This window comes from Tricharina praecox, assembly GCF_024521635.1.
Source record: "Tricharina praecox strain CBS 144465 chromosome Unknown BZA05scaffold_49, whole genome shotgun sequence".
In the NCBI taxonomy this organism is placed as follows: Eukaryota; Fungi; Ascomycota; class Pezizomycetes; order Pezizales; family Pyronemataceae; genus Tricharina; species Tricharina praecox.
Window position 1 is genome coordinate 34,550 of NW_026250451.1, and position 23,372 is coordinate 57,921.

A 23,372-nucleotide genomic window follows, 5' to 3' on the forward strand; every position below is an offset into this window, starting at 1 on the left:
TTCCCCTACCCAATCCTGACAACGTAAGCTGCAGCATTCCCGGGGGGGCACCCAGCCGGGCGGTCACGTCGAGTGATGCGATGAGCACAGCGTCATGCGCGATCACACGGAATTCTTACCACCCTGCTGGATCGCTTTGGATGAAAATTGGGTTTAACAGCGGCTTGGAAACGGTGTATGTGTGTTTTACTATGATTTACCTATCTAGCTAGGCCGCATGTAATTAACTACCTACGTCATCTACGGCACGATGAAACTAGAAACGGGAAATGGAACAGTTAATGCTCGTTCTGCTGGTCCTGCCGGTGCACCGAGTGCTGCTCTGACATTAACATCCTACATCCTACGTACATACATCTACATCTAGAGTAGAGGTCCCGGACTCCCAGCGGTTGGCTGAGCTGGGCTGATCACTGATAACCACGTTACGTGCGTATCTGTAGCTGGGCTGTGGGGATGTTGGCAATGTTGCAATGTTGGAGTTAGAGGCCGGTATCGGCAGGCGCGCGGCAGGTGTTACGTGCTCACTCACCGATCAGGCCGGCCGCTGGGTTTGGTGGGTTGGGTTGTTTGTGTTTTTCTCTTTGCGTGTTGCGTTTTGCACGGCAGGACTCAGGAGAAAGGGATGCGGCATCAATAGTGATAATGATAATGATACTAGTAAAATGTGAAGTAAAGTAAAGTAAAAGTACAATCGAAGATACGCCCCGCCCTCGTGGCTGTCCCGTCAAATCCTCCCATCCGATTCCTCCCCCTATCCTAATCCCAATGCCAATGCCAATCCTGTTTCCTCCCACAGCCCGTGCCAATCCTGTTTCCTCCCACAGCCCGTGCCAAACCCATCCACCATACTCCCATTCCAATTCAGTCATCCAATCCGTCATCAATCCGTCCCGCCCCAACCATCCCATCCATACCCAACGTGCCAAAACTCCATAAACCAAAGCCAAAGCCCAAACAAGTAACCGACAACCAAAAAGAAAAGTCTCAGAACCGACGCACATAACCACCCAAACAAACAAACAAAAGAAAATGTAAAGAAAATTGAACAAAAAAAGAGATTTAGAACAACGCGAGTAGATACAAAAGCGCCAACCCGGCTAGTCAGATCATCGTGATAGGCACGCCATTGACTCTCGTGCACAGGACGGGACTACCAATCCCAATCTCCGCGGGTGACGGCGGGAGAGTACTCGCGTTCTCTTGCTCATCCGCACCGCCTTCCCTTGCCTCTTCACGGGCGGGGGGGATATGCGAGCCGGGAAAGTCCGAGTAAGCGGACGTGGCGAGGGGAGAGCTTCCAAACGTTGCGCGGCGGCCGCGGGAAGTGGAGCGGGAACGCGGAGATGTCCCCGGGAGGTGCGTCATGATCTGTGGGAGCGCCATGAACTCGGGCGGGAGCGTGGGCGAGAAGAGCGGGCGCTGTGGGCGCTTGCTGAGAATGTTTGCGCCTGCGGAGATGGAGAGGGAGAGGCGTGGGGGCGCGGCGGGGCCCGTGGTGGCGGGCGTGGCGGGTGTGCGGGTTATCTTTGGGGGCAGGGGCGAGGGCGCCGCGTCCATCGATGCGAGGAAGAGCTCTTCGTCTGGCGTTGGGGCGGGGAGTGGTGGCAGGGGCTCCTGGTCGTCGCCGACGGCGACGGGAGTGTAGTCCTTCTCCGAAGCGGCAGAGACCGTGGCGGGAGGGGAGGGACACTGCTGGATACGCTCCTCCTCCCCCTCCTGATCCACCTCCCGCTCCTCCTCCTCTAGTTCGGCCTCCGACTCCGTTGCAGCCCTCCACTCCTCAGTCCTCATGCGCCTCCTCAGCTGCTCGACGGCGCGCAACTCCGCGCGGGCCCTCTTCTCGACGGCGACCAGCTCCGCCTCCAACCTTCTTTGCAACATGCCGTCCACTCTGGCCCTATCCTGCGCGGCGATCTCCTCCTCCGCCAACCTCAGCCTCGCATGGAGCGCCGCAATCTCAACCGGACTAGCCCTGCGCATATGCGCCTTCTGCGCCTGGACACGGAGGCGATCCCGCTGCGTCTGGAGGGCGGTGGGGAGGATGGGCGTCTGCACTAGGTGCGACAGCGTGGCCGCGTACATTTCCTGCAGCGCGAGCAGGAACGACTTCTCGTTCTCGGCGAGCGCCGAGTGCAGCGGCGCGAGTGCCGCGGGGTACGCCCTGCGTGTCTGCAGTAGTCGCGTTTGCGCGGCCAGCAGCTCCGCGTCGTGCGCGAGGAGCGTGTATAGCACGTCTGTGTCCACGACGTCGACTGTCGGCGGCGAGCTCGCGCGAGGAGGCGTAGGGACAGGGGCTGGGGTCGGCGGCGCGCTGTCGCAGAAGCCGGTCTGCGAGAGCGGCGGGGTGGGGGCGAAGGGGGGGAAGGCTCCCGCGCGGGAGATGGCGGATGCAGGGCTCCAGAGTTCCGGCCGGTGCTGCGAGTGCTCTACGGCAGGGCTGCCGAATGTCGGCGAGGCGAGACTGGGGCGGCGGCCAGTGGCCCCGGCGTGGTGCCGCTTGGGCTTTCCGCCGATCACAGGGGTGTTGGGCAGGGAGACTCCGGGAGGAGATGATGGTGCTTCCCGTGAGGCCCACATGCGTTGGTATTTTCCTGGACGGCCCGAGTGGGCAGAACGCGGGAAGGCCGAGTACTGCGGCGAGTCGTCGTCTTCCTCGTCCGAGGAGCACGGGGAAAAGACAGAGCCCGAGGATTCCCGGACAGCGGAGGAGTCGTCGAGGAAGGTGACGCCCATGACTGGCGGCTTGACGGCCAGCACTGGACGCGGGATGGCGCGAACCTGGGGCTGTGGTCGCGGAGAGCTGTTGAGCTTGGTCACCGGGACCGAGGACGCGATCGATGATGTGGGTGAGACGGGTGACATATTGTCGACTGTGGTCGTGGAAAAGGACGAGGCGGGTGCCAGGTAGGGAGAGTTACCGCGCGAGGCGGACATCTTGTTGGCTGTTGGGCTTTGCGATGATGAGCGGGAAGGCGGTGGGGAGAGCGGGAGGGACATTTGCAGGAGCGTAAGGTGTCTTTTTCTCTCTTTTTTTCTTCCCGAATGTGTATGTACGTCGCACTATATGCAACTTCCCTGACTTTAAGGGTGAATGGGAGAATGAATCTGCGAGGGGGGTTTATTGTTTAATTTGCGTTGATTGATTACAGCTGCAACGTCTGTTCGGTGGAGTGAATGGCGGTATTAACGAAAGGCGAAAGCGAAAATATTGAACGATTAGAGAAAATGTGGCGATCGTCTTCTGGTACCTGCCGGAAGAGCGCGTGTATTGGTGAAGATGAGTGGACTGAAGTTGAGTGTAATCTGTGTCGAGATTTGGCGATCAGGGACGTGCGAAGTAGATATACGACCAGCAGCAGGTGGGGTGGTGGTGAGGCCGGGTGCGTAGACAATCTTTAGCGCCTGGGTCAGCACCACTGCTTCATGCGCGGCACGGTTGTAGACAAACAACACCAACACGCCGCACCGCCGCCGCCACCGATCTGGCGGGGTATGTGGTAATCGTTGGAGTACGGTGAGAAGGAGAAGGAGAACAAGAAGAAGGAGGGATGCAAGCACTCACTATTCCCAAAGAGTGCGAAACAGCGCTGCCAGCTGCTATTCTACAGTATGGTACCGGTACGTACCGCGTGCAGCGTGCAGCGAGCCGCCGGAGAATGCGTTATGATCGAGGCTTGGAGAAATACGGTTGGTCAGGGCGGCCACTGTCAATCAGTCAATAGCCCCGCGTGCTTCTATCACTCTTCGCCGGTGCTATAGTACTATAGTAGATATCGTACAATAGGGCGACAACCGTCGTCGTTGGAATCGTCGGAATCAGGAGATGCAGGAGAAGAATGCAGTGGGAAGGGGTGAGGAATCGACCTGTCTGGCGTGAGTGGGGAAGAAGGAGAAAGAACAGCAGCAGTTCGCGGCGGGGATTATATGAAACGCTTTACAGAGGAAGAGGAGGAGAGAGAGATATGGAATGCCGCCTGCAACGCGTCCAATATCAGCCACGAGCCAACCACATCCCACGGCCGCCGCTGATGGATTGGCCGCGATAGTAAGGCCGACTGGCTATTGACTCTGCGGATCGATAGATTGAAACGTGGACGGCTGTCCAGCCATCGCCTAGCTTCGGATATCTTGCCCCTGGCCACTCCGCCCTTTCGCCTTCAGCTTATGGCGGTCGTGATTCGCCTCACTCGCTCGGCAGCGGTTTGATTGAAACCGACACATCGCGGCCACGAGTGGAGCGCCTCCGTGCAGATCCATCGCATCGCATCTGTCCGCTCGAATTTGCAGCGGTGCCACCGAGGTCCGGTCGGTCCGGAGTCGGAGCAGCGCAGCGAACGTGTACTTGGCTGCAGGCGGGAGAGGACTCAGTGCTCACTGGCTAGTGGTGACTGCTCAGAGGAGAACTGCATGTCTCTAAAATTAAACACGTCTCTCGGCGCACAGGAGAATATCCCGGGGCGGATTCTGTGCATGGCGATAGTACAGGGGCCGGAATCAGTCTTCTTGGGCGGGGATGTTGTACCTGGAGCGCTTTCTTTTGGCGACCAGGACTGGTCCGGGCGGTTAGCGGGGGTGGCGGGCGGTAAAGCTGCAATCCGCCGTGTGATTGGCTGCAGATGTGCTGGGAGTGGTTGGCCGGACTCGGAGTAACCAACTAGAGGCCAGCACATAAGGCATGCTCAATTCGAGACTCTTATGTTCGTTTACTAGCAGAGCACAGCGGAGCAGATTAGAGTGGAATAGACTCATTGAGTAGGAATTATGTACTTCGAAGTTGGCTGGATCTGGGCCGGATGTATTTTGAGCGACGAACGTTGAAGCCCCGGCCACAAGTGTAACGGCCATAAACGCTGCTAATTACCCCGTAATGGTCCTAAACACTGCTAATTACCCCGCATGCGGCAATGGACGTGGCATCACCCGATGCGGACCATTAGCTGCAATTATGTTGCTATGTTGGGAGGAGCCGACTCGATGTTTGCCGATGAAACGGTCCAATGCTTCAGACCGCACACTCTCTCCGCTTGCGACTGCGCATGTGGCTCTTGATGAAGCCATTTGCCCTCCAGACGTCATCTCGTCGTTCAACTCGCTGGCCATCCACTCGTACATAGCTGCTAGCCAGCCCCTCCGCCAGCTCGCTAAAATCGCCTCGTTTCGTCTTGCAGGCAAGAATAGCATCCATCCCCATGCCTTACTGAGATGCCGACCCACAGTGGCCGCAGAGAATGTGCTTCCGAGTGTTGAGGCCTTCCAATCTCGCGGGGCAGCGAGTGCAGATTTGCAATTCTGATACGCCTGCCCACCCAGCCCAGCGCGGGGCCGAAGAATCCCCCGCTAGCACATCCATCCACTCATCACTCGTGCCCTGGAAGGCTGCTGGGACTGGCATCTGATACCTGCGCCTGCTACTGGTCCAGGCGCCATATGGGCCTGCAGATGAAGCAGTTAACACCGCCGTCTCCCTCCTCTCCTTCATACTTCGTTTCGTTTTCTGTTCCTGTTCCTTTGTTTCCTACGTTCGCCTTTTTTTCTTCTCTTCTCTTCTTTTCCTGTATCTCCTTTTTTCCTTTGTAGGTTTTTTTCCTTACTTCTTTTCTTTACGGTTTCCTTATTGTTTACATTTCCTTCCGACGATCCTTCTGAAGATCCATTTATCTGCCACTTGAGGTCAGTAATAAAACATCCCGCTGTGCATGGAACGCCGCCTACGCACATAGGATTAAACATCTTCCGAGTTGGACTGACATTCATATCGTAGCTAGTCATCAAGCATACACTTCATAAACATCAAACCCACAACCACCACGAGCAGTTGACCTCTCGAACCACCGACTATATATACCTGACAGCGGTGTTGACCACCCATCACTCAATGCATTCATTCCAATCTCTCATCGCCTTCATCGTCCTACTTTCCTTAATCCTCACCAGCACAACCCACGCCTCCGCGATACCAGCACCCACTCCACGCAACACTCTCGTCCCGCGGCAGCTAATCTCGACCTCCGCGGCGTCGAACACATGCCAGGACTCGGGCAGCACGGCCTGCAACATCACCGGCGCGAGTTTCTGCTGCCCGGCCCAAACCGAGTGCATCCCATTAGAAAACAACACGGCAGTGATCTGCTGCAACGTCGACGAGATCTGCGCGGAGATCCACCCGATCGCATGTCCAGCCGTACAGGACTCGGCCAAGCCGCAGCCCACATGCGGCAGCGAATGTTGCCCCTTCGGCTTCGAGTGCGATCCCGCCGGGAATAAGTGCCTGATGAAGCAGGAGAACCTGCCAGAGAAGTACAAGGAGAGCGGGAAACCGGTGCCCAGCGCCGCACCGGTGGTGGGGGGTGGCGGCAGCGGCACGGATGAGGACGCAACGCCCGCACCCTCGTCGCCCAGTAACACCGCCACGCCGCTGCTCGGCGCGGAATCGGGCCGCAGCAGCGACTCCTCGTCGTGCGCGGACTTCCCCGCCAAGGCGATTGTCGTGGGCTTCTTCCCGGGGATGGTCGCGGGCGTCGCGCTGCTGCTGCTGTGGACTCGCCTGGTCGAGGCGCGCACCCGCCGCCGCTCGATAAAGTCCTTCGGCGCGTTCACTAACTTCCCGTCCGAAGCGAACTTGACCGAGAAGGCCTCGTCCGTGACGAAGAAGCCGAGCTTCCCGATCGGCTTTGTCGTGCAGCCGCCGACGATGCAGCAGCCCTCCGGCAGCAGCAACAACGGCAATGGAAGCAACAACAAGATGACCTACTCCCCCATGAGCGCCTCCTTCCGCTCTCCCAACCTCGGGCCGATAATCTTCCCGCTCTCGCCGCCGTCGCACGCCGCCACACCCAACACCGAGCACTTCACCCGCCTAGCCCCGCGCCCGGCCTCCCGGGAGCGCAGCGACCGCGAGCACGACCAGAACCGGGACTCCTACGCCGTGTCCGCGATCTCGATCGCCTACTCGGACAGCGCGCTGCCTCCGCCGGCGCCTTTGCACGTAGTTCACGCGCGGCACCCGAAGCGACACAGCGCCGAGACGGGATACAGTGCGAGCGTGTATAACGATGGGAACGAGAGCCGCCCGTTTGTTCTCGACACTAGGAATGAAGTCGCTATTCCCCCCATTCCGAAACCGGCGCCGCTGTTTTATCGTAAGTTTGGGGGCCCCATGCCGCGGCCGCCGGTGGTGGGGTGGGAGGGGGGGAGGGTTTGAAAATTTTGAAGGGGAATCTGCATAGCGATGGTTTTTCTGCATTGGTTGGTTTTGGTTTTGGTTTTGGTTTTGGTTTTGGTTTTGTATAGCGGCATAGCGTGGTTTTTTGTTTCTCTTCGTTTTTGTTTCTCTTCGTTTTTGTTTCTCTCCGGTTTCTTCGGCTGGCGTTTTGATTTCTCGTTCTCGTTCTTTTTCTTTCTGTTTCATTGCATTGCATCCCATCGTTCGAGTCTGGCACTTTTTTTTTTCCCGTTCACTGATTATCACTCCGACGAGCTCTCTTTACGCTTTCTACCTCCCTTCCTTCCCTTGCAAGTTGTTCTTTGGTACAGTCCGTACTTGTGCTGGACGCCATCCTGCTTTCTTGCGTACTCCTTACTTACTTATTCGTTACCGGTTTATCTTATTTTTCTTGGTCTATGGCGGTGGTGGTGGTGGTGGTGGTGGTAGTTTCGCACTCATTTGGCGGTCGGTGGAGATGGGGGCGGAGGTGGATGGAGTGTAGGGGTGGAGTGCGGAGGTGGTTTGTGAAGGTGGATGAAAGCACAGTGGGGTGGGGGCAGAGTGGAGGTAGGGACAGAGTGATGGGCTGTGCTGGATTGGCGGGTGTAGCTAAGTAACTAGAAACGAATGCTACCTAGTGAAGGGAATCATCAAATTGATTATTGACCCCGCGAGTCGCAATATCGAGTTCTTCCAAGCCTAGAAGCGTGATCCATCTCGCATGATCCATCCGAATATTACCCAGTACTTGTAGTGTTCGATGTGGCTTGCTCGCCCCCGAAGCTGCTACGGCTTCAGACTCACGCCGGTACGGCGGTAGGTGTATCAAAAGGAAGGAAAGTAAAAAAAAGTGCGGCCGCCGTTGTGGATCTTACTACCTACATATGTACCTACCTACATAATTCATCCGACCTGCTCTCATACTCAGACCATGTGACTTCCTATGACTCCAGCTCGGAAGTACCTTTCTGGCGGAGTGATATTCTGTGATCTGCCTTCTCACCTACTGTGAATAGCCTTACCACCATGCATGACCTTACCAACGCCCATTCACCGCGAACTCACGCTGCTACATTCTACAGGTCATCGATCACTTGGTATTCAAGTACACCTACTCATCTCATTTCATCTTGTCCCGTCCCGTTCTGTTGTGTCCTGTTGTGTCCTTCATGGGAAAGTGGTCTGACTCTGCACATTCAACACTCGCGCTCCATTCACTCTTCATCCTTACGTGCGCAACAACCGGCTTCTCACTCTTCATCCTCACGGCGTGTGCAACAATCGGCTTCACTCCCTTCATCCTCACAGAGTCACCACGGGCAACAATCGGCTTCACACTTCTTCACTTCTTCATTCCATCCATCATTCCCTCCATCCCCAAGAACTTCCCCGAGCAAGTAAATACAGAAAAATAACCACAGGAAATCCCACAGGAAATCCCACATCTGGCAACCAAAAACAACGGAATCAAGGGTATCAACGAAACGAGAAGTTAAAGAAAGGTACAAGAAGTAGTATGTAAGAAAGTAAAAGTCGCGCAGCACCCTATGCCGCCCTGCCGCCCCGCCTTCAGGCAGAAAATAAACAAAAAAAAGATGACCCAAAGCGAAAGCCAAAGACAAAAAACTCCGTAACCCGTGCTACCAACCAACAACCAACCACAAAGCACAAAGCAAAGAAAATAACCCCCTCAAAATGCACTCATCTCCAATAAACCGGCAAACCACCCTCAACGCCATCCAGATCCAGCACCATAGCGGCGGGCGCACTGCTACCCTCGCCGGGATCGACATCGAGTCCTGGCGGTAAACTCTCGTGCGCCAGAAGCCGCTGCCGTTCCCGCTCCGCCTTGTCCACCACTACCACCCCTCCTTCCTCGCCATTCCCGCTTTCTCCGTGCTCACTCGACTCATCCTCCAGAACCGTGGCTAAAGGCGCGGAAGCACCAGCGATCGCGACGTCCTCCATTGTTGGCTCCGACGGTGCAGCTTCCGGTGCCGACGGCAGTAGCGTGCTTTCCGACATGCGTAGTTGCGCTTTCGAATCCGTCGGCGGTTGGTGATTCGACTGTTGCCAGGCGGGATCGTATTCGGGGGCCTGCTGGGACGACGACGACGGCGGGGACTGCGGCGGCGGCGACGAAACCTCAGGACTCCGTAATGATGCGACACTCCGCCTCCTTCCACCGATGCTATCGGCCGGAACCGCGGTGATGGCATCGTTATCCGCCGCCATCGACACCGTCTTCGACAACCGCCCCTTCCTCCCGACGCTATCGACACTTCCAACGATCACCTCGAACTTGCAGCTGACCACGCTCCTTTCCCGCCGGCGCACGTGTTCCGTCTCGATCATGACGCCCCCCTCGACGCTGAGTACCCCGTTGCCTCCGCCGCCGCCGCTACCACCTCCGCCGCCAGCCTTCGAAAAGTCCGCCTCCACTCCTCCGGCCGGTCTCGGGAACCCCGGCACCACGGCCGAGAACAGGTCCTCGCGCCCGTTGAGCTTTCCGCCCAGATCCATCACCACCTCGACCCAGTACCTAAACTCGACCGCACCACCGGGGACATTCGTGATGGTGGGGAACACGTCCTCGGGCACCCTTAGGCTCGCCTTGACCTCGGCGGTGAGCGTTTCGGGATCGATGATGATGGGACATATGGTCTGGGCGAGATCCTTCCTGAAGGTGCTGGCCGCCGGCAGTACCGTCACCCCGTTCTTGCCCTTCTCCAGCGTGATGTCGTCGAGATCGCCAGCGGGGTCTAGCCGCGTCTGGCGCATCAACGTCAGTATGATGCCGTTCAGGCTCTTGACGCGTTTCGTGTGTTGTATCGAGATCTTTACACCGACGCTCTCGCCACGCAGCGCGCCCGCGTTCAGGAGCTCCACCGTCGCGGTGATGGGTGCCTTGTCGCGGACGGACTTTTCGCTGGGTGCTGTCAGGGTATCGTGGAGGTTTCCGACGGAACTCGACGGAGTGGAGGAGATGGTGGAGGGTGAGCAGGAGCGTGGGTGCGAAGACTTTTTCGAATTTCGGTGCGGATGTCGCGACACCGGCTCGAGCCTGATGACCCGGGGCTTCGGTAGGGGATATAGCGCGATATCGATCGTGTCCATCATCGAGATCTTGGCGCAAGATGTGCTGGTGGGGGTGACGCTATTCGGCCGTGTGATCGTCGCCGATACGGTGTAGGATATTGAGCCCTTCTCAAACTGGTAGTCCGGCCATCCAAGGTCAGCCCTGCGTTCTGTCGCCGAGTAAAAAGGGGGGGATGGGGGGTAGTAGTGGTAGTGGGAAGGGACGGGTATGTACATCTATGCTCGTCGGTAGACCGCCACCCAAGCCCGGGAGCTTGCAGAATTCCAGCTCGAAGCCAAACTTGTACACCCCCGGTTCCAGCCTGCCCTCCCCGCACAGCACCAGCTCGTCCCGACAGATGCTCAGGATGCCGCCGTCGGCGCCGTCCCCCGTCGCGGCGGCGGAATGTACCGCCCACTCGCTCTTGCCGCGTTTCCGGCCACTGGGCTCCCGCATTGACGTCTGCACGTCGACGCGACCGATTAGCGACACGGTGAGGTGGGTCAGTGGTAGAGGTCGCTCGACGGTGACGCACACGAAGCCGGCGACGAAATCAGTCGGGGAATAGACGCGGTGCGGATCGTTGAGTTGGACATGGAAGTCGGTTAGCGATCGGCGCGGCGATCGCAGGGAGAGCAGTGAGGTTTTCGACCGTATGCGACGAAGGAACGAGCGGGCCGACGGAGAGGAGGACGAAAATGTTGTAGCTGTCGACGCCATGGCTCGGTATCGGTTGGTGGGCAGGAGGAGGGTGGCTGCCAGGGGAGGATAAAGGAGTAGGAGGATGAGGAGCGATGAGGACTGGGAGGGGGGGTACTGGGTTGCCTCCAACCACGAGGGAGGTTTGGGCGATCGCGAGCCCCTCAGGCAGTGTCTAGGATTTTTTGTTCAATATATTGCGGGGATGTCTCCGTGAAGGCAGTTTCGGCGCCGAGAGGGAAGGGTAACACAGTCGATGGCAATGGTGGGGGAGGAGGTCGGGGAGGAGGTCGGCAACAAGTAACAGGTAGTAGATAGTAAGGAGCAGGGAGCAGGGTGGAGGAGTAGAAAGCCAAGAATGCTGTGAGTCGGGCACTCGCAATAAATGTGGCGGGCGGTAGAATTCAAGGTAGGATGGAGGGACAAAGTCTATGTGGATGTGGGGGGGGGGGGGGATGAAATCTATAGAGACGCGGCGTTAAAGTGGGAGGGAAGGAAGGAAGGAAGATGGGCGAGCTGGGGCCGGGAAAGCTAAGGGGTTCTCTGGGATTGCCCGGGGGTCGAGGGGGTAGTTATTTTTCGACCAGGGAGGTGGGGGTAGTGGCAGCGTCGCGAAAAGAGCTTCTTTTTTTTTCTCCTTGTTTCTACTGGGGATGTTGAAGATGACGACTGTCTCGGCCGATGCAGATAATTGCTTGATTGATGTTTTGAGATGCTTGGTATGTTCGGTCGGGGTGGGATTATTGTTGCAGGCAGAGTTGTGTGTGCCGAGAGAGCGTGCGGGTATAGATAGTACTAGGTAATAGTTCCAAGTGCCGCGCCGTTTACTTTGGCAGTCGATGGAGAAGTGGAGAGAGGGTGGTGAGGGTGGTGAGGGTGGTGAGGATTTGAGGGTGGTGAGGGTGGTGAGGATTTGAGGGTGGTCGGGAGTGAGGATTGGCTGGGTGGTTGAAGGGGGGGGGGGGATGATGAGCGGCTGACTGGGGGGTTGAGGGGGAGGGGGCTGAAGAAGATCGGAAGCGGGCGCCGGCAGTAGCGGATTGATATCGATGCAAGGAGGCGGAACTGTCGATGCTGCGACAGATGACAGGACGAGGGCAGGAGGAACGAGGAGGAGGCCGGGGAGAAAGGCGAGATGAATAGCCAGACGGCGTTCACGCTGACGATGGTTAACGGGCCACGCGGGAGATGGGGATGAAGAAGCGAGGTCGGAACGAGAGAAGAATGGGAATACAAGGAACGAGACAGGCAAAAAGTGCGCGGAGGAGAAGTACTCGGTAGCAATTAAAAAGGCACGGGGGGAATATAGTGGTGGTGATGATCCGAGGGAGAGTAGAGTAGTGGTGGTGTGTAGACTGTGGAGTGTATGGATCGAATCGAAAGCCAGAGCAGCACAGCTATTTTTCGTCGTCTCCCCTCACGAGCCGAATCGAGGTCTTGCGAGTAAGTGAGATGTATGTATCAGCCAGCCAGCGGCACAGCGCGAGAAGCGTGAGAAGCTTGAAAGTTGTGCGGTGGTGGTGGTGGTGGTGGTTTAGGAGATGCCTGCCCTGTTTGCGTATGCACGCTACGTTGTGGGGTGGAGTGTGTGGGTTGGTGTGTGGGTTGCCGCCAGTCCCAATCGACAGTAATCAATGTCTGTCACTGGAGGCCGAGGATCCAGAGAGCCGGGATGGAAGGGGGAGAGAAGGGGGGAAGATGATGGAGGAGTCTGTGTTCTCTCTCAGAGGAGATGGGAGGGAAAGAACGGAACACGACGAAACTGATGATGATGACGACGACGATGGTGGTGACAGTGATGACGATGATGATGGCAACACCGAAAAGTACTCGATCGGTGGTGGTGGTGAACCGACAGCCGAACCGAGTTGAACGATGGTGCTGATGAATCGGAATCGATGCACAGGGGGGGCAGCTGACTGAGGGAGCGGGGGTGCGACGGGAGGATATTCGATGTTCGGCGAGAAGTGCTCTCTACTCCGTCGAGTCGGTAGAGTATGCTTGCTCTGTTCCTTCGTCGAGTCGCCATGCAACCGCTGGAGCCGCCAACAAGTATCCCCTCACTCGGTCTATTCACGGGGGATTTCGCTTTACTTTGTTATTCGATCAGGGTGGACAACCATCCGAGACTGCAGGCAGAGTAGCGGCCGACGGTGTAGAAGGAGCAGTCTTTCTCGAAGCTCGAGCAGGTGTATCTCCAGGCTTCCACGATTCTGCACTTCCCCCTTCCCGACGATACCGATCGATAGTGATAGCGAAAGCGGTAGTTGACGATCGTTGTGGTGGTGGTGGAAACGACAATCGAGGCTGAGCAGAGTAATAATTTGCTCGGCGCGGCGCGAGGTATGTCCGTCTGGATGTAGAGTAGGCTTCGGACGCGTGGGAAAAAGCTTGTCCGTGTTCCAAGACGCTTGGCGGAGCGGACGGGTGGTGGGCGATGCTTGGCTCTTTAAGGCACCTGGCACACACACACCGAACCACGCTCGCCTCACCCTCACCGCTCTCGCTCTCCCGGCGCGGAGGAAACTCGGAAGGACGAGGAAGAGGGGGTCTCGTTAACCTGGAGGGCACGACTGCTGCTGCTGCTGCTGCTGCTGCTGCTGCTGCTGCGATCATCGAGAATCCCGACCATTCCCCATCCATCCATCCATCACCACCCATCCACACACACCGAATCCGAGTCCGAGTCCCATCATCCGCAAAGCAGAGCAGAGCAGAGCAGAACTGCACCTCGCCTGGATCAGCGAAACCTCGCGCGCACCAATGCGGCAGGTATGGCCCCCATGCACGATGCACGCGGCGCTGATTGGATGCGTTCGACCGATCGGGAGGGGCTAGGCCGCTTCCAGCGATGCGTGCAGTTATGGATGCAGATGCTCGGCCACACGGAACTTGGAAGGGAGAGCAGGGAGAGAGATGAGGGAGAAGTGCGTGAGAAGGTTGGGAGAGGGAGACGAGGAGGAGACAAAGAGGAGACGAGACGACGAGGAAACGAGTCCGAGGAAACGAGTCCGAGGAAAAAAGGCCGAACGTCGTCCGCTGATCTGAGAATCCGATCCGACGGATCGAACCGGCGACTAGGGTGACCATCGCCAGTGCTCGTGATGCCCCCCCTCTCTCCCATGCCTATCGACGCCTCCATCTCGGTCTCCGATCGCGTCTCCTTCCCCGAGACAATCCGACAGTCCAAAGCATGTCGCGCTCGCTCATCCCCGACAGTCCGACAGTCCGAAGCACCTCACACCCGCCCATCCCCGACATCATCAGAGCGAACATGGTCCAACCAACCAACCAGCCATCCCTAGCACAGTACAGTACGGTATCATACCGAGCGCCTCCTCGTTCGACGACCCAACACCCTATCTGCTCGCGCCAGATGTATAGTGCTCTACATAACTCAACTCATCACTCTTCCATCTCCTCCCTCCCCCTCCCCCTTCTCCCTTTCCTCCCCCCCCTCCCCCAGCGAACTGTCCCACACGCCCACATACTGCACACACGCACCGAGTAAACTCTGAGTAAACTCTTGCCAAAAGCCCACGGCAAATCTCTCTCCCTCCTCCTTCACAGCGTCCGCCCGCCCCCATCGAGCTCGTGCGCGCCGCGCAGCCAGTGCAGCCAGTGCTTCGAAATCAAGCTTTGCCAAGGGGCGTAAGCGCAGTTGCATTGCCTTTGCCTGCCTGCCGGCCTTTGCCTGACACAGAAAAAAACCCAAGCCAACCCGACACAAGCGATCCCGGCGAGCAGGTGGGAAGGAAGGGAAGGAACTCCCTGCACAGCGAGGATGAGGGGGGGGGGCCGCTGTTTCCGGACAGAATTAATTGCGGGCAATGGAGGGTGCGATAGATACGGAAAGAAATAAATGCAATGGAGAGTAGAGTAGAGTAGAGGTGGTACAATACATGCGGAGGAGCCTCCGTGTCTGTCCGACGTTGCGAGCGAGCTCGCTTTGAGCCTTTGAGCCTGTGAACCTTTGACGGCGTCGCAACGCGGTACATGGGGACTTATGTAAGTACTTACTCAGCCGGCCGGCGGCTTCACTCCAGAGTCGCGGCGGTTTGGTCGGACCAAAGTGCGAGGGCTGGCAGACCCGATGCGGTAGCTCAACGTTGAAATGTTGAACTGTTCTCTGGTGCTGCCTTTATGTTCGTCTACCCAGCCGGTCGGTTGGTCTCTTGTTTGATACATCAGACATTTATCGACACCGCAGACATTATTATCAACACTGCAGAGGTACTTTGAGGTTCATAGATCTGAATTGAATCAGTTCATCAGTTGCCCGTACCCGTTGAGGGTCTCTCAGTACCGGTGCGTTACTTACCCAAGTGTTGACCTAATTACGTACCGTACTGCCTGTCCACCGCCCACCGGTACGTCCGGCCAGCGGTCATCGGAAACGGCGCGGACAACGCAAAGCAGGATGATCACTCATCACTCTCACGGGCCCGCCCCCCTCCCCCCTTCCCCGTCATCATCAGCAGCATAACCCCCTCCCGCCGCCCCCATTCGGCCCAAAACGAATACGGCACGGTACCTACCCAGGCACGAGTAATACACAGGTACGGCCCTCGGATCCCGGCACGCAGCCTGTAACCACAGCCTGCACCAGCCAGCCAGCCTGTATGTACAGCCTGCCGGTCGTCGTATATGGCTAGTGCTGATGCTGATGCCGCCTGCGAAAAACGCTTGAAAATGCTTGTTTTTCCTCCCACCCCTTCCCACCAGTGCCCGAGTGCCCCCACCCCCCACCCAATCGGTTGGTTGACAGCGTCAGCAGCAGCCGGCCAGCGGCGGCCGTGCGTGAGTGCGTGCGATGGCGTCCACCCACCCACATTCACCGCTGACGGAGGAGTATGCATGTGCAGGAATGTCGGGTCGCCGACGGGGGTGACACGGGATTCGGCACGGCACGGTGGCTAGCCAGACAGACAGACAGACAGGGCGCCCGGCGACTGGATGGGGCGTAGGTAGAGTAATGGGTATTGAACCGCCCCCAAGGAATTGCTCGCTCGCTCTCGGTACGGACGGATGTGTGTGCGTTTTGTGTGACGCTCGCTCTCTGTGTGCTCTGCGAAGCGAGTACGTGAGTGCTTGTGTACTTGTGGCATGGTGTGGGCTGTGGGGTGTGGGAAGGAACGAAGACCCTCGAAGAGCCCGCGGTAAAATGTGGTCTGATTAAAGCGTGCGGCAGTTGAGCCTAAATGCTAAATGGACGGACGGACACGTTGAAACTTGAGGTGCTCCTTGTTCGTGGACGTAGTGTAGCGGGCTTCGAGTCGGGAATGACTCGTGGGAGGGGGGAGAGGAGGGAGAGAAGCCGAAAAGCGGCGAAGGCAAAGGAACGAACGAAGAAACCTTGACATAGTCATGGAAAATCACTCGCCTTACCCTGATCCTCATCGATCGACGGTTGGGAGACTATACTAAGCACCTATATCGTCCGCAGCTCCGTCTGTTTGCGTATGCAGGGAAGTGGAGGATTCGCTGCAGCTAGAGAACGAATTGATGAAGTATATAGCACTTCACAACACTTCACCGTTGAGGGGATGTCCAGCGCAGGCTCAGGCGCAGGCATGTGGACACTGGAACCATCCAGCCAGCCAGCCAGCATCGAACTGGGCTGGCGTGGGGGTACCTCGCGCGGGATCGGGGTCGGGGTCTGAGCATGATATGATATGATCATGGGTGCTGGGCGCTGCTGGTGTCGCGAACAAGTGTGATGAGTTGGCGGGGGGTGGGGCGGAGGCGCCAAACCAGGAGGATGAGATACCGCTGGGGAGCATGCTGGTGCTGCTGCTGCTGCTGCTGGAATCGACGGCTTGCGTGGAATTGGAATGCGACGTTTCAAGTGCTTGCGACAGACAGCTAGGCCGCGGTCATTCGGTCGTCGGTCTTCAATCGGACGGTCGGACCTCCCGGACCTCTCGGGCGGCACAAAAACACGTCGTGGCAGGAATAGTGAGCTGGACTGGACTGGATTGGGATTATGGGTTTATTGGCTCTGGCTCTGGCTCTGGGGAGGAAAAGCGTCACGGCATCGGTCGATACAATCGAAGGATGGGAGTGATCCTGTCGGTTTTCGTGGGGCGGGGGGAGGGGGACAGACGGTCTGGAGTTGACGTTCGCGACGCGGCGGAAACTGGAGGGTATCTCGGACGTTATAACTTATAAGTTTGCGAGAACGGATGAAAGTTCCGGCGGCGGCGGCGGCGGCGGCGGTGGTGGTGGTGGTGGTGGTGGTGGTGGTGGTGGGGGTGGTTTCAGTTCTCCTTCGCGGCGCCCGAAACTTGATATCTCCATAGATGGGCACTCGGTATCTTATCGCCAGTGCCCGTCGTGCCAAGTTTGGTATCCGATAACATAACGAATGCCATCTCGTGGCAGGCTGGTAGCGGGTTTCATGCCTGGTGCGATAACTAAGGTGCGCGGCTGTCGCAGAAGTGCATTTCGCTTTACACCTCCTCCACGCACTCGCTTCCCTTCTCGTTACTGACTGACTGACTGCTTTGCGCCTCGACATCCAGCATGACATACGACCATGGCAGCTGAGCGAGGAATACTCTAGAGGTTGGAAGTTGGGGGAGCATGAAAGGGAACGTTAGAGCTCTGCCATGCTGTTGGTTCCTTCATCCTACTCAAGTTCCATCAAAGCTGACGGATGCGCTGCACAAGAGCCCTGTACTCCATCCCACTCCCCACCACTACCACCACCACCACCACCACCACCACCACGATTACTACTACCGCCATCATGATTACTACCACCACCTCTACCTCCGCCACCACCACCCCCACCACCTCCACCACCTCCACCACCCCCACCACCACCACCAACCGAACCCTCCAGAAACGACCATCTCACCAAAGCTCCGGAAGGAGTAGAGTAAGTACGGAACTCGACGCATACATAATCTCACAATTCCTGCATGTGCGGGTCCTCGCGTATCGGAGATGAGCAAGACGACTATGTACAATACATACGAGGAGCAGGACGTACGGGAGCCGGGGAGGTGGACGGGTACCTACGTCAACTCTCACTCGACCGAGCCGCGCTGCGCCGACGTTGCAAAAGCATGGATGCGTGGATGCGTGGATGCGTGGAAGAAAAAACGCTCTTGCAGCTGGCCAGGCACTCTCTGCATCCGCGGGGTGCTTGCGGTTACGGGACGGGTGGGCGTAGTGTGTACTCCCTATTGCTACTAGCATCAGAGGGTCCGCGTTGAACCACCATCACCGTCATCACAATGATCATCCACCGACTGCTGCGTTGGCCTGCGGTGCTCGATGGCACAGTTTTGAGCTCAGTACGGTCCCGCAAAAGTGATGCTTACGGTTCGGATCGTCAGGCACGTCATGATGGTGATCACCGAGTGGCCTGATTTTTCCTCTGGGTCGTTGCACGGTACTGCGGTAACTAGGTGCGACGGAAAAACGTAAGGAGTCGCGCTCTACTATACTTCAGCTTGCAGAGGTCGTGTCCGCGGAACGAAACCCAGCTCGTCAAAGGGGTTGCTTGCGGTCGTTTGGGCGATATCGTAGTGACATATGCGGGCGTGTACAGACGGTTTGAAATGAGTACTTTTCTGCTGCAGGTACGAGTGCTGACTGTTGCCAGTTGTTTCGACCTGCCCTCTCCCACGAACGCAAGGGCTGTCGACATCTCGTCTCATCCGCGAGTTAGAATCTTCTCCCGCACGTTTGTTGCTGCTGCGGGAGCCCGTCGTGGCCGTGCCTGGATCAGGACAACCTCATTTGCGGCCCGTCTTTACGTCGCCGCGAGACCTTCCGATGAATTGATGCAGATAGCTACGCTTATCGTGTCGCACTATCGGTCCCCTCGAGTGACACACGATGCCCACGCCTCCTCCATAAAGCTCCCATCCATCCGCCTACTCATCAGCATCCTCCGATATAGCCACCGCTACCATCGAGCTCGCCTTTTCCCTCAACATCTAGTTCTAGTTGCTCTTTTATTTTTTCACTTTCATTCAAGACGCTCGTTAACCGGTGCATCACTATGCGTTCCCTCACGTTCCCTCTCCTGTTCGCTGCCCTTCCCTCGTTGACGACGGCGCTGCGCTACGAGCCACGCGGGAATTACTATTACCCCGGGAACGTGACCTACGCACCCGGGCCCACCGCGCCGCCGATCGCCTCGCCGACCTGCTACACCACGAAATACCCCGCCATCTGCGATTACGGGCTCTGCGAGAGCACCTACTCGTGGACCGAGTACTGCGGCCCCTACGGCTGCGAGCCGCCATCGACGGCGACGTCCTACCTGCCGCCCGGCTTCACCACGACTGTCACGCTGTGCCAGCACTGTGGCTACGAGGTGACCACACTGACGCTCACCATCCCCGTCACCGCGATCCCGGAGCCGTACCCGACCCAGGTCGAGCCGCCGTACACCTACATCTGCGAGGACGACGACCACGACGACTACTGCGGCAACCCGCCGCACCCCCCCTCGGCCACCCACGGCGACTGCGCCGGCGAGTACTGCCCGCCAGCGCCCACGTACTACCCCCCCCGGCTGCGGCGAAAACGAGGACTGCATACCGGAGATAGTCCCCACCACGTACTGTGACGACGGGTACTGCGGCGAGCCCTCGCCCTCGCCCACGTCCACGCCCACGACCGGCGAGCCCGAGCAACCGGAACACTGCCACGGCGCATACTGCCCCCCGCCGGAGCAGACATATCCCATCCACTGCGAGGGCGACGCGTACTGCCCCCCCGAGCCTACGGCTAGCGACGCCCCCGGCTGCGGTGGCGCCTACTGTCCCGACGAGCCGGAGCCGAACGAGAGTAACTCTGCCGTGCCCGAGCTGCCGACGTACACGGGCGCTGCTACTGCGCCCGCTCGGAATGTCGGGCGTGTTTTTGCCGTGGTGGCGGCGGGGGTGGCGGCTGTTCTGGTCTAGTGTGCCTTGTCGGAGGGGGGAAGTGGGTATACAGCAGGGGTAATTGGTACGGAGGGGGCGTTTGTTTCGGTGGGCTTTTGGTCATGTGTTCTTTATATTCTTGGAGCTGCTCTCGCGGGGTCCGGTGCCTATAATCTACCTAGCTCTTTGTCGATCTCGCCCGTAATAAAGTTGATTGTTGATGTGAAGATGGAAATTGGGATCGCGTTCAACCTTCGGACATGTTACATTGTGTGCGCTTGCGCCTGCGGCGTGATGAGGTGGTGCAGTGGTATCGCTGCCTTACATTCCAAAGACATGACCAGCGGACGGAAGTTGCATTCCAAGTAGAAGCTTGGAACTCAATTATCGCAAGACTGTCGCCACCGCGCAAAGGAAATGACCTTATTAGACGTATGTAACTGTCCATTCCCGCAGCTTTCGCCCCCCTTCCCGTTCAGCAAACCGAGTGATACCCCAAGCCACCACCCAACACCCACCACCCACCGCGCCCGTCGGCAAATCACCGACGCGACCTCGCATCTTCACGCCGTGCGGAATTCTCCATGAGCTTTAACTATCCTACTCTACTCTACGGAGTAACTAACGGTACTCCAGAGTATGTATAGTGATCACCAGAGAACCCCCTGTTTCAGACCCTTTCGGCGACATAAGCGCGCGCATGCGGGATTAGGTACCTGGCTGGTGGTAGCTCATGCACCCCGCATTCCGTGCGTGCATGCTCCGACTCTCCGAACCTACAACAAGCACGCCGCCGCATACCATACCGTGCATTGATTGATTGAGTGAGAGATCTGTCATTTGGTGACGTGTATGTGCGTGTGTGTAGGAGTTCCAATTTTGATTGTCTTGTTTTGTTTGTTCTGGTTGTCGTTGTTTTCTTTTCTTCTCCTTTCTTTTCTTCTCCGAGATGGATTGAGCTGAACAACGCTGCGTCCCTGCGTCGATGCGCGCATTCTCGCGGCGGCGAAAATAAAATCTGATAATCTAACGGTTTGGTGCAACCGTCGGTGGGATTGGATTGCTTCGGGCATTGGTGGGTACCAGCGGCTGGGAATCACGAGCGGTTCTTACTTCTAAGTTCTTTGCGCGCAGCTCTAGGTACTTCCAAGTTCTAAGTCCCAAGTGAAGTTCCGATTGCAGGCAGAGTGGAAGCGAGTCTTCGCCCCCCTCTCCCCCGAGTGATTACGGCGGAGACTCGAGAGTGCGGGTCGCGGAGAAGAGCGGACTTGATGGATCGCAGCAATTGAGCGGAAAGCTGTGAACCTCAGAGATCAGGGTCTTGATGATTATTCTGCCTAGGTAGTTATGCCAGCGAGTGCGGGTCGCGGAGAACAGCGGAGTTGGGATGAATCACAGTATTGGAGCTGACAGTTCAAAGTTCAAAGATCAGGGCTTAATGATTGTTCCGGCTATGCTAGTGGTACGATGCTATGGGTGACAAAAGAAATATGCAAAAACGAATGTATGAAAAACGCTGGACAAAACAGGACGCAAGCAGAAGCAAAAGTAGAAGCAGACAACACCGAACCCAGAAAGACAGAAAGACAGAATGCACGCACGCACGCTCGCAGGCAAGCAAACCCGCTGACCAGCAACAAACGACAACAGGCACCAACAGTAACAGTAACAGTAACAATCGCATCAACATCAACATCAATCATAATCGTATCTGCATCATAAACCTCACTCTACCAATGCCTCTCCCTGCGGGCCTCCAAATCATCATTGACAGTGTAAGCGCGCATGCGGCCCTCGCGGCCACTGCGCCTTGCCTTCTCGACGACCAGGGTGTCGGTATCCTTATACTCGCGCTCGCGCTCGCGGACGGAGCCGGCGCGCTGGCGACCGCGGTGCTCGCTGACGTGGTAGCTCGCGCCGCGGCTGGAGACGTACTCGACATAGCGGTCGGGGTTGACGGCGGGCGCGGGGACCGGCGCCGTCGAGTACTCGTTCTTGTCGGCGAAGCGGACGGACTTGCCGGATGTGGAGGAGGAGCGCGAGGAGCAGGAGGAGGGCGAGGCGGAGCGAGTGGAGGGCGGGGACAGAGAGCGCTGAGAGGACGCGAGCGATGAGGACCGGCTGTGGTGGCTGGCGTTGCTGGAGCTGCGGCTGTGTCCCGACGAGTGTCGGTAGTACATGTCGGCGTCTGAGGCGTGTCGCGAGTGTCGGTGGATGTCCTCGTAGCTGTCGAAGCGGATGGTCGGCGGCGGGGCGTTGATGATCACTGGGTGCCGTGGGTAAGAGGTCGGCGCCGAGTAGCCCATGACCGGGTGCGAGGTGGGAGGGGTGCTCCTCTCGGGGACGACCGGGGGGCGGATGGGAAGGTGGTGGTAGTTCGAGAAGGAAGGAGGGGGAGAGACGGAGGGAGTGCGGTTCTGGGTGAGGTAGACGCGGGACATGTTGAGAGGCGGGAGTGGTTTTTTTGGTGATTGAAGGTTTTTGTCTTGTTGTGATGTGATGTAGGATTACTGAATGGCCTTTATCGAATATTTGCTGGTGAGGCGGGATGAAGGATAGAAGATTCGTTTGACGGTAGTAGATTGGTTGATGAAAGGCACAGCCTAAGCAAATCCTGTTAGCTGGATGTTCTCTCTCGATGGGGGTTCGCACCGGCTACGTACCTGTAGAGAGTTTGAAATGAGAATGAGAATAAGAAAGAAGTTGATTAGAAATTGTATCGAGAAGGCCCTAATCCAGAGGGAATGAAGTGAAAATGCAAGAAGAAGAAGAAGAAGAAGAAGAAGAAGAGAAGAGAAGAGAAGCTGTCAAAGTTGTTTGGTCTGGAGAAAGAAAAGGAGGATGACTTCGGTCGGATCGTGTTGTCTTTATACAGATAGTCCAGGCCAGCTGGTAGCCATTCGCGCGGTGCTAAAGCGATGGATTCTAAGAACAAACTCCACCGTCATCGCGTGAGGCAAACCCGAGGATACGGATAGGCATTGGAATGGCAGTACTAAACCGCGGGATAACCATTGTGAAACGAGAGATGTACAATTCCACGGGGGGAAATTAACGACCCCCCGCCTCTATTCCCCTTGACGAGTGGTGTTTGGGAGTGCAGCGTGTATTCCTGTACGTACTTTGGAATGTCTGTTGTTAAGAATAGACATTAACGGCCAGCCCCTCGTCGCTCGACGTTACGATAGGCGCCACGCAGGCCTGCCACTCCACCGACTACACGCCACCTGTAGCCCCCCGTCTATTGTCTTAATTAGCCACACTTGGTGCCCTCGGCTTGGACGGGTGTTTGTGTGGTACCTGCATGAGCCGGATCCCTCTCGGGCCAAGCGGCGGCGATTGGATCCAGCCGGCAGCGCCAAACGGTTGTGGCCCAACCTCCAAGTAGTTGGGTTAGCGCGCTTCGTCTCTGCCAGTTTCGATAGCGTCGGATAGTGGGCTCTATTTTCTGCTCGCCAGCGCCTATTTCCCCGGCCTTTCACTTCCGCGGCCCCCTAGG

At 57.5% G+C, this 23,372-nt stretch overlaps 6 protein-coding genes across 6 annotated transcripts; 1 reads left to right on the forward strand and 5 right to left on the reverse strand.

Moving 5' to 3' along the window:
• Positions 1–626: 626 nt before the first annotated feature.
• On the reverse strand, positions 627–2,228 carry BZA05DRAFT_413095 (uncharacterized protein; the record flags this gene model as incomplete). The annotated part of the gene is made up of 1 exon (XM_051485164.1): positions 627–2,228. A coding segment is annotated over exon 1 (976 nt), but the record flags the coding sequence as incomplete, so codon positions are not given.
• Positions 2,229–5,635: 3,407 nt separating this feature from the next.
• Positions 5,636–7,414, forward strand: BZA05DRAFT_212496 (uncharacterized protein). The gene is made up of 2 exons (XM_051479625.1): positions 5,636–5,673; positions 5,765–7,414. The coding sequence occupies exon 2, from the start codon at positions 5,879–5,881 to the stop codon at positions 7,202–7,204; it is 1,326 nt and encodes a 441-aa protein (XP_051334750.1). The 5' UTR covers positions 5,636–5,673; positions 5,765–5,878; the 3' UTR covers positions 7,205–7,414.
• A 1,002-nt stretch (positions 7,415–8,416) lies between these two features.
• On the reverse strand, positions 8,417–11,440 carry BZA05DRAFT_477785 (uncharacterized protein). The gene is made up of 2 exons (XM_051488323.1): positions 10,521–11,440; positions 8,417–10,420 (listed from the first exon to the last, which is right to left on the reverse strand). Exons 1-2 carry the CDS (start codon positions 11,004–11,006, stop codon positions 8,909–8,911), a joined length of 1,998 nt encoding a protein of 665 aa, XP_051334751.1. The 5' UTR covers positions 11,007–11,440; the 3' UTR covers positions 8,417–8,908.
• A 1,534-nt stretch (positions 11,441–12,974) lies between these two features.
• BZA05DRAFT_212831 (uncharacterized protein) lies at positions 12,975–14,439 on the reverse strand. The gene is made up of 2 exons (XM_051479627.1): positions 14,122–14,439; positions 12,975–14,100 (listed from the first exon to the last, which is right to left on the reverse strand). The coding sequence occupies exons 1-2, from the start codon at positions 14,259–14,261 to the stop codon at positions 13,092–13,094; spliced, it is 1,149 nt and encodes a 382-aa protein (XP_051334752.1). The 5' UTR covers positions 14,262–14,439; the 3' UTR covers positions 12,975–13,091.
• Positions 14,440–18,671: 4,232 nt separating this feature from the next.
• On the reverse strand, positions 18,672–19,914 carry BZA05DRAFT_212547 (uncharacterized protein). Its single transcript, XM_051479626.1, has one exon. The coding sequence runs from the start codon at positions 19,693–19,695 to the stop codon at positions 18,970–18,972; it is 726 nt and encodes a 241-aa protein (XP_051334753.1). The 5' UTR covers positions 19,696–19,914; the 3' UTR covers positions 18,672–18,969.
• A 1,380-nt stretch (positions 19,915–21,294) lies between these two features.
• On the reverse strand, positions 21,295–22,656 carry BZA05DRAFT_477787 (uncharacterized protein). Its single transcript, XM_051488324.1, has 2 exons — positions 22,537–22,656; positions 21,295–22,476 (listed from the first exon to the last, which is right to left on the reverse strand). Exon 2 carries the CDS (start codon positions 22,312–22,314, stop codon positions 21,604–21,606), a length of 711 nt encoding a protein of 236 aa, XP_051334754.1. The 5' UTR covers positions 22,315–22,476; positions 22,537–22,656; the 3' UTR covers positions 21,295–21,603.
• Positions 22,657–23,372: the final 716 nt, after the last annotated feature.

Bases quoted from the DNA above. Each gene is read 5' to 3' on its own strand.
- BZA05DRAFT_212831 (XM_051479627.1), bottom strand. From the start codon at position 14,261: ATGTTCGCTCTGATGATGTCGGGGATGGGCGGGTGTGAGGTGCTTCGG.
- BZA05DRAFT_477785 (XM_051488323.1), bottom strand. From the start codon at position 11,006: ATGGCGTCGACAGCTACAACATTTTCGTCCTCCTCTCCGTCGGCCCGC. The intron at 10,421-10,520 runs GTACATACCCGT...CCGGACTACCAG, and splicing joins GTCTACCGACGAGCATAGAT to TTTGAGAAGGGCTCAATATC.
- BZA05DRAFT_477787 (XM_051488324.1), bottom strand. From the start codon at position 22,314: ATGTCCCGCGTCTACCTCACCCAGAACCGCACTCCCTCCGTCTCTCCC.
- BZA05DRAFT_212547 (XM_051479626.1), bottom strand. From the start codon at position 19,695: ATGGGATATGTCTGCTCCGGCGGGGGGCAGTATGCGCCGTGGCAGTGT.
- BZA05DRAFT_212496 (XM_051479625.1), top strand. From the start codon at position 5,879: ATGCATTCATTCCAATCTCTCATCGCCTTCATCGTCCTACTTTCCTTA.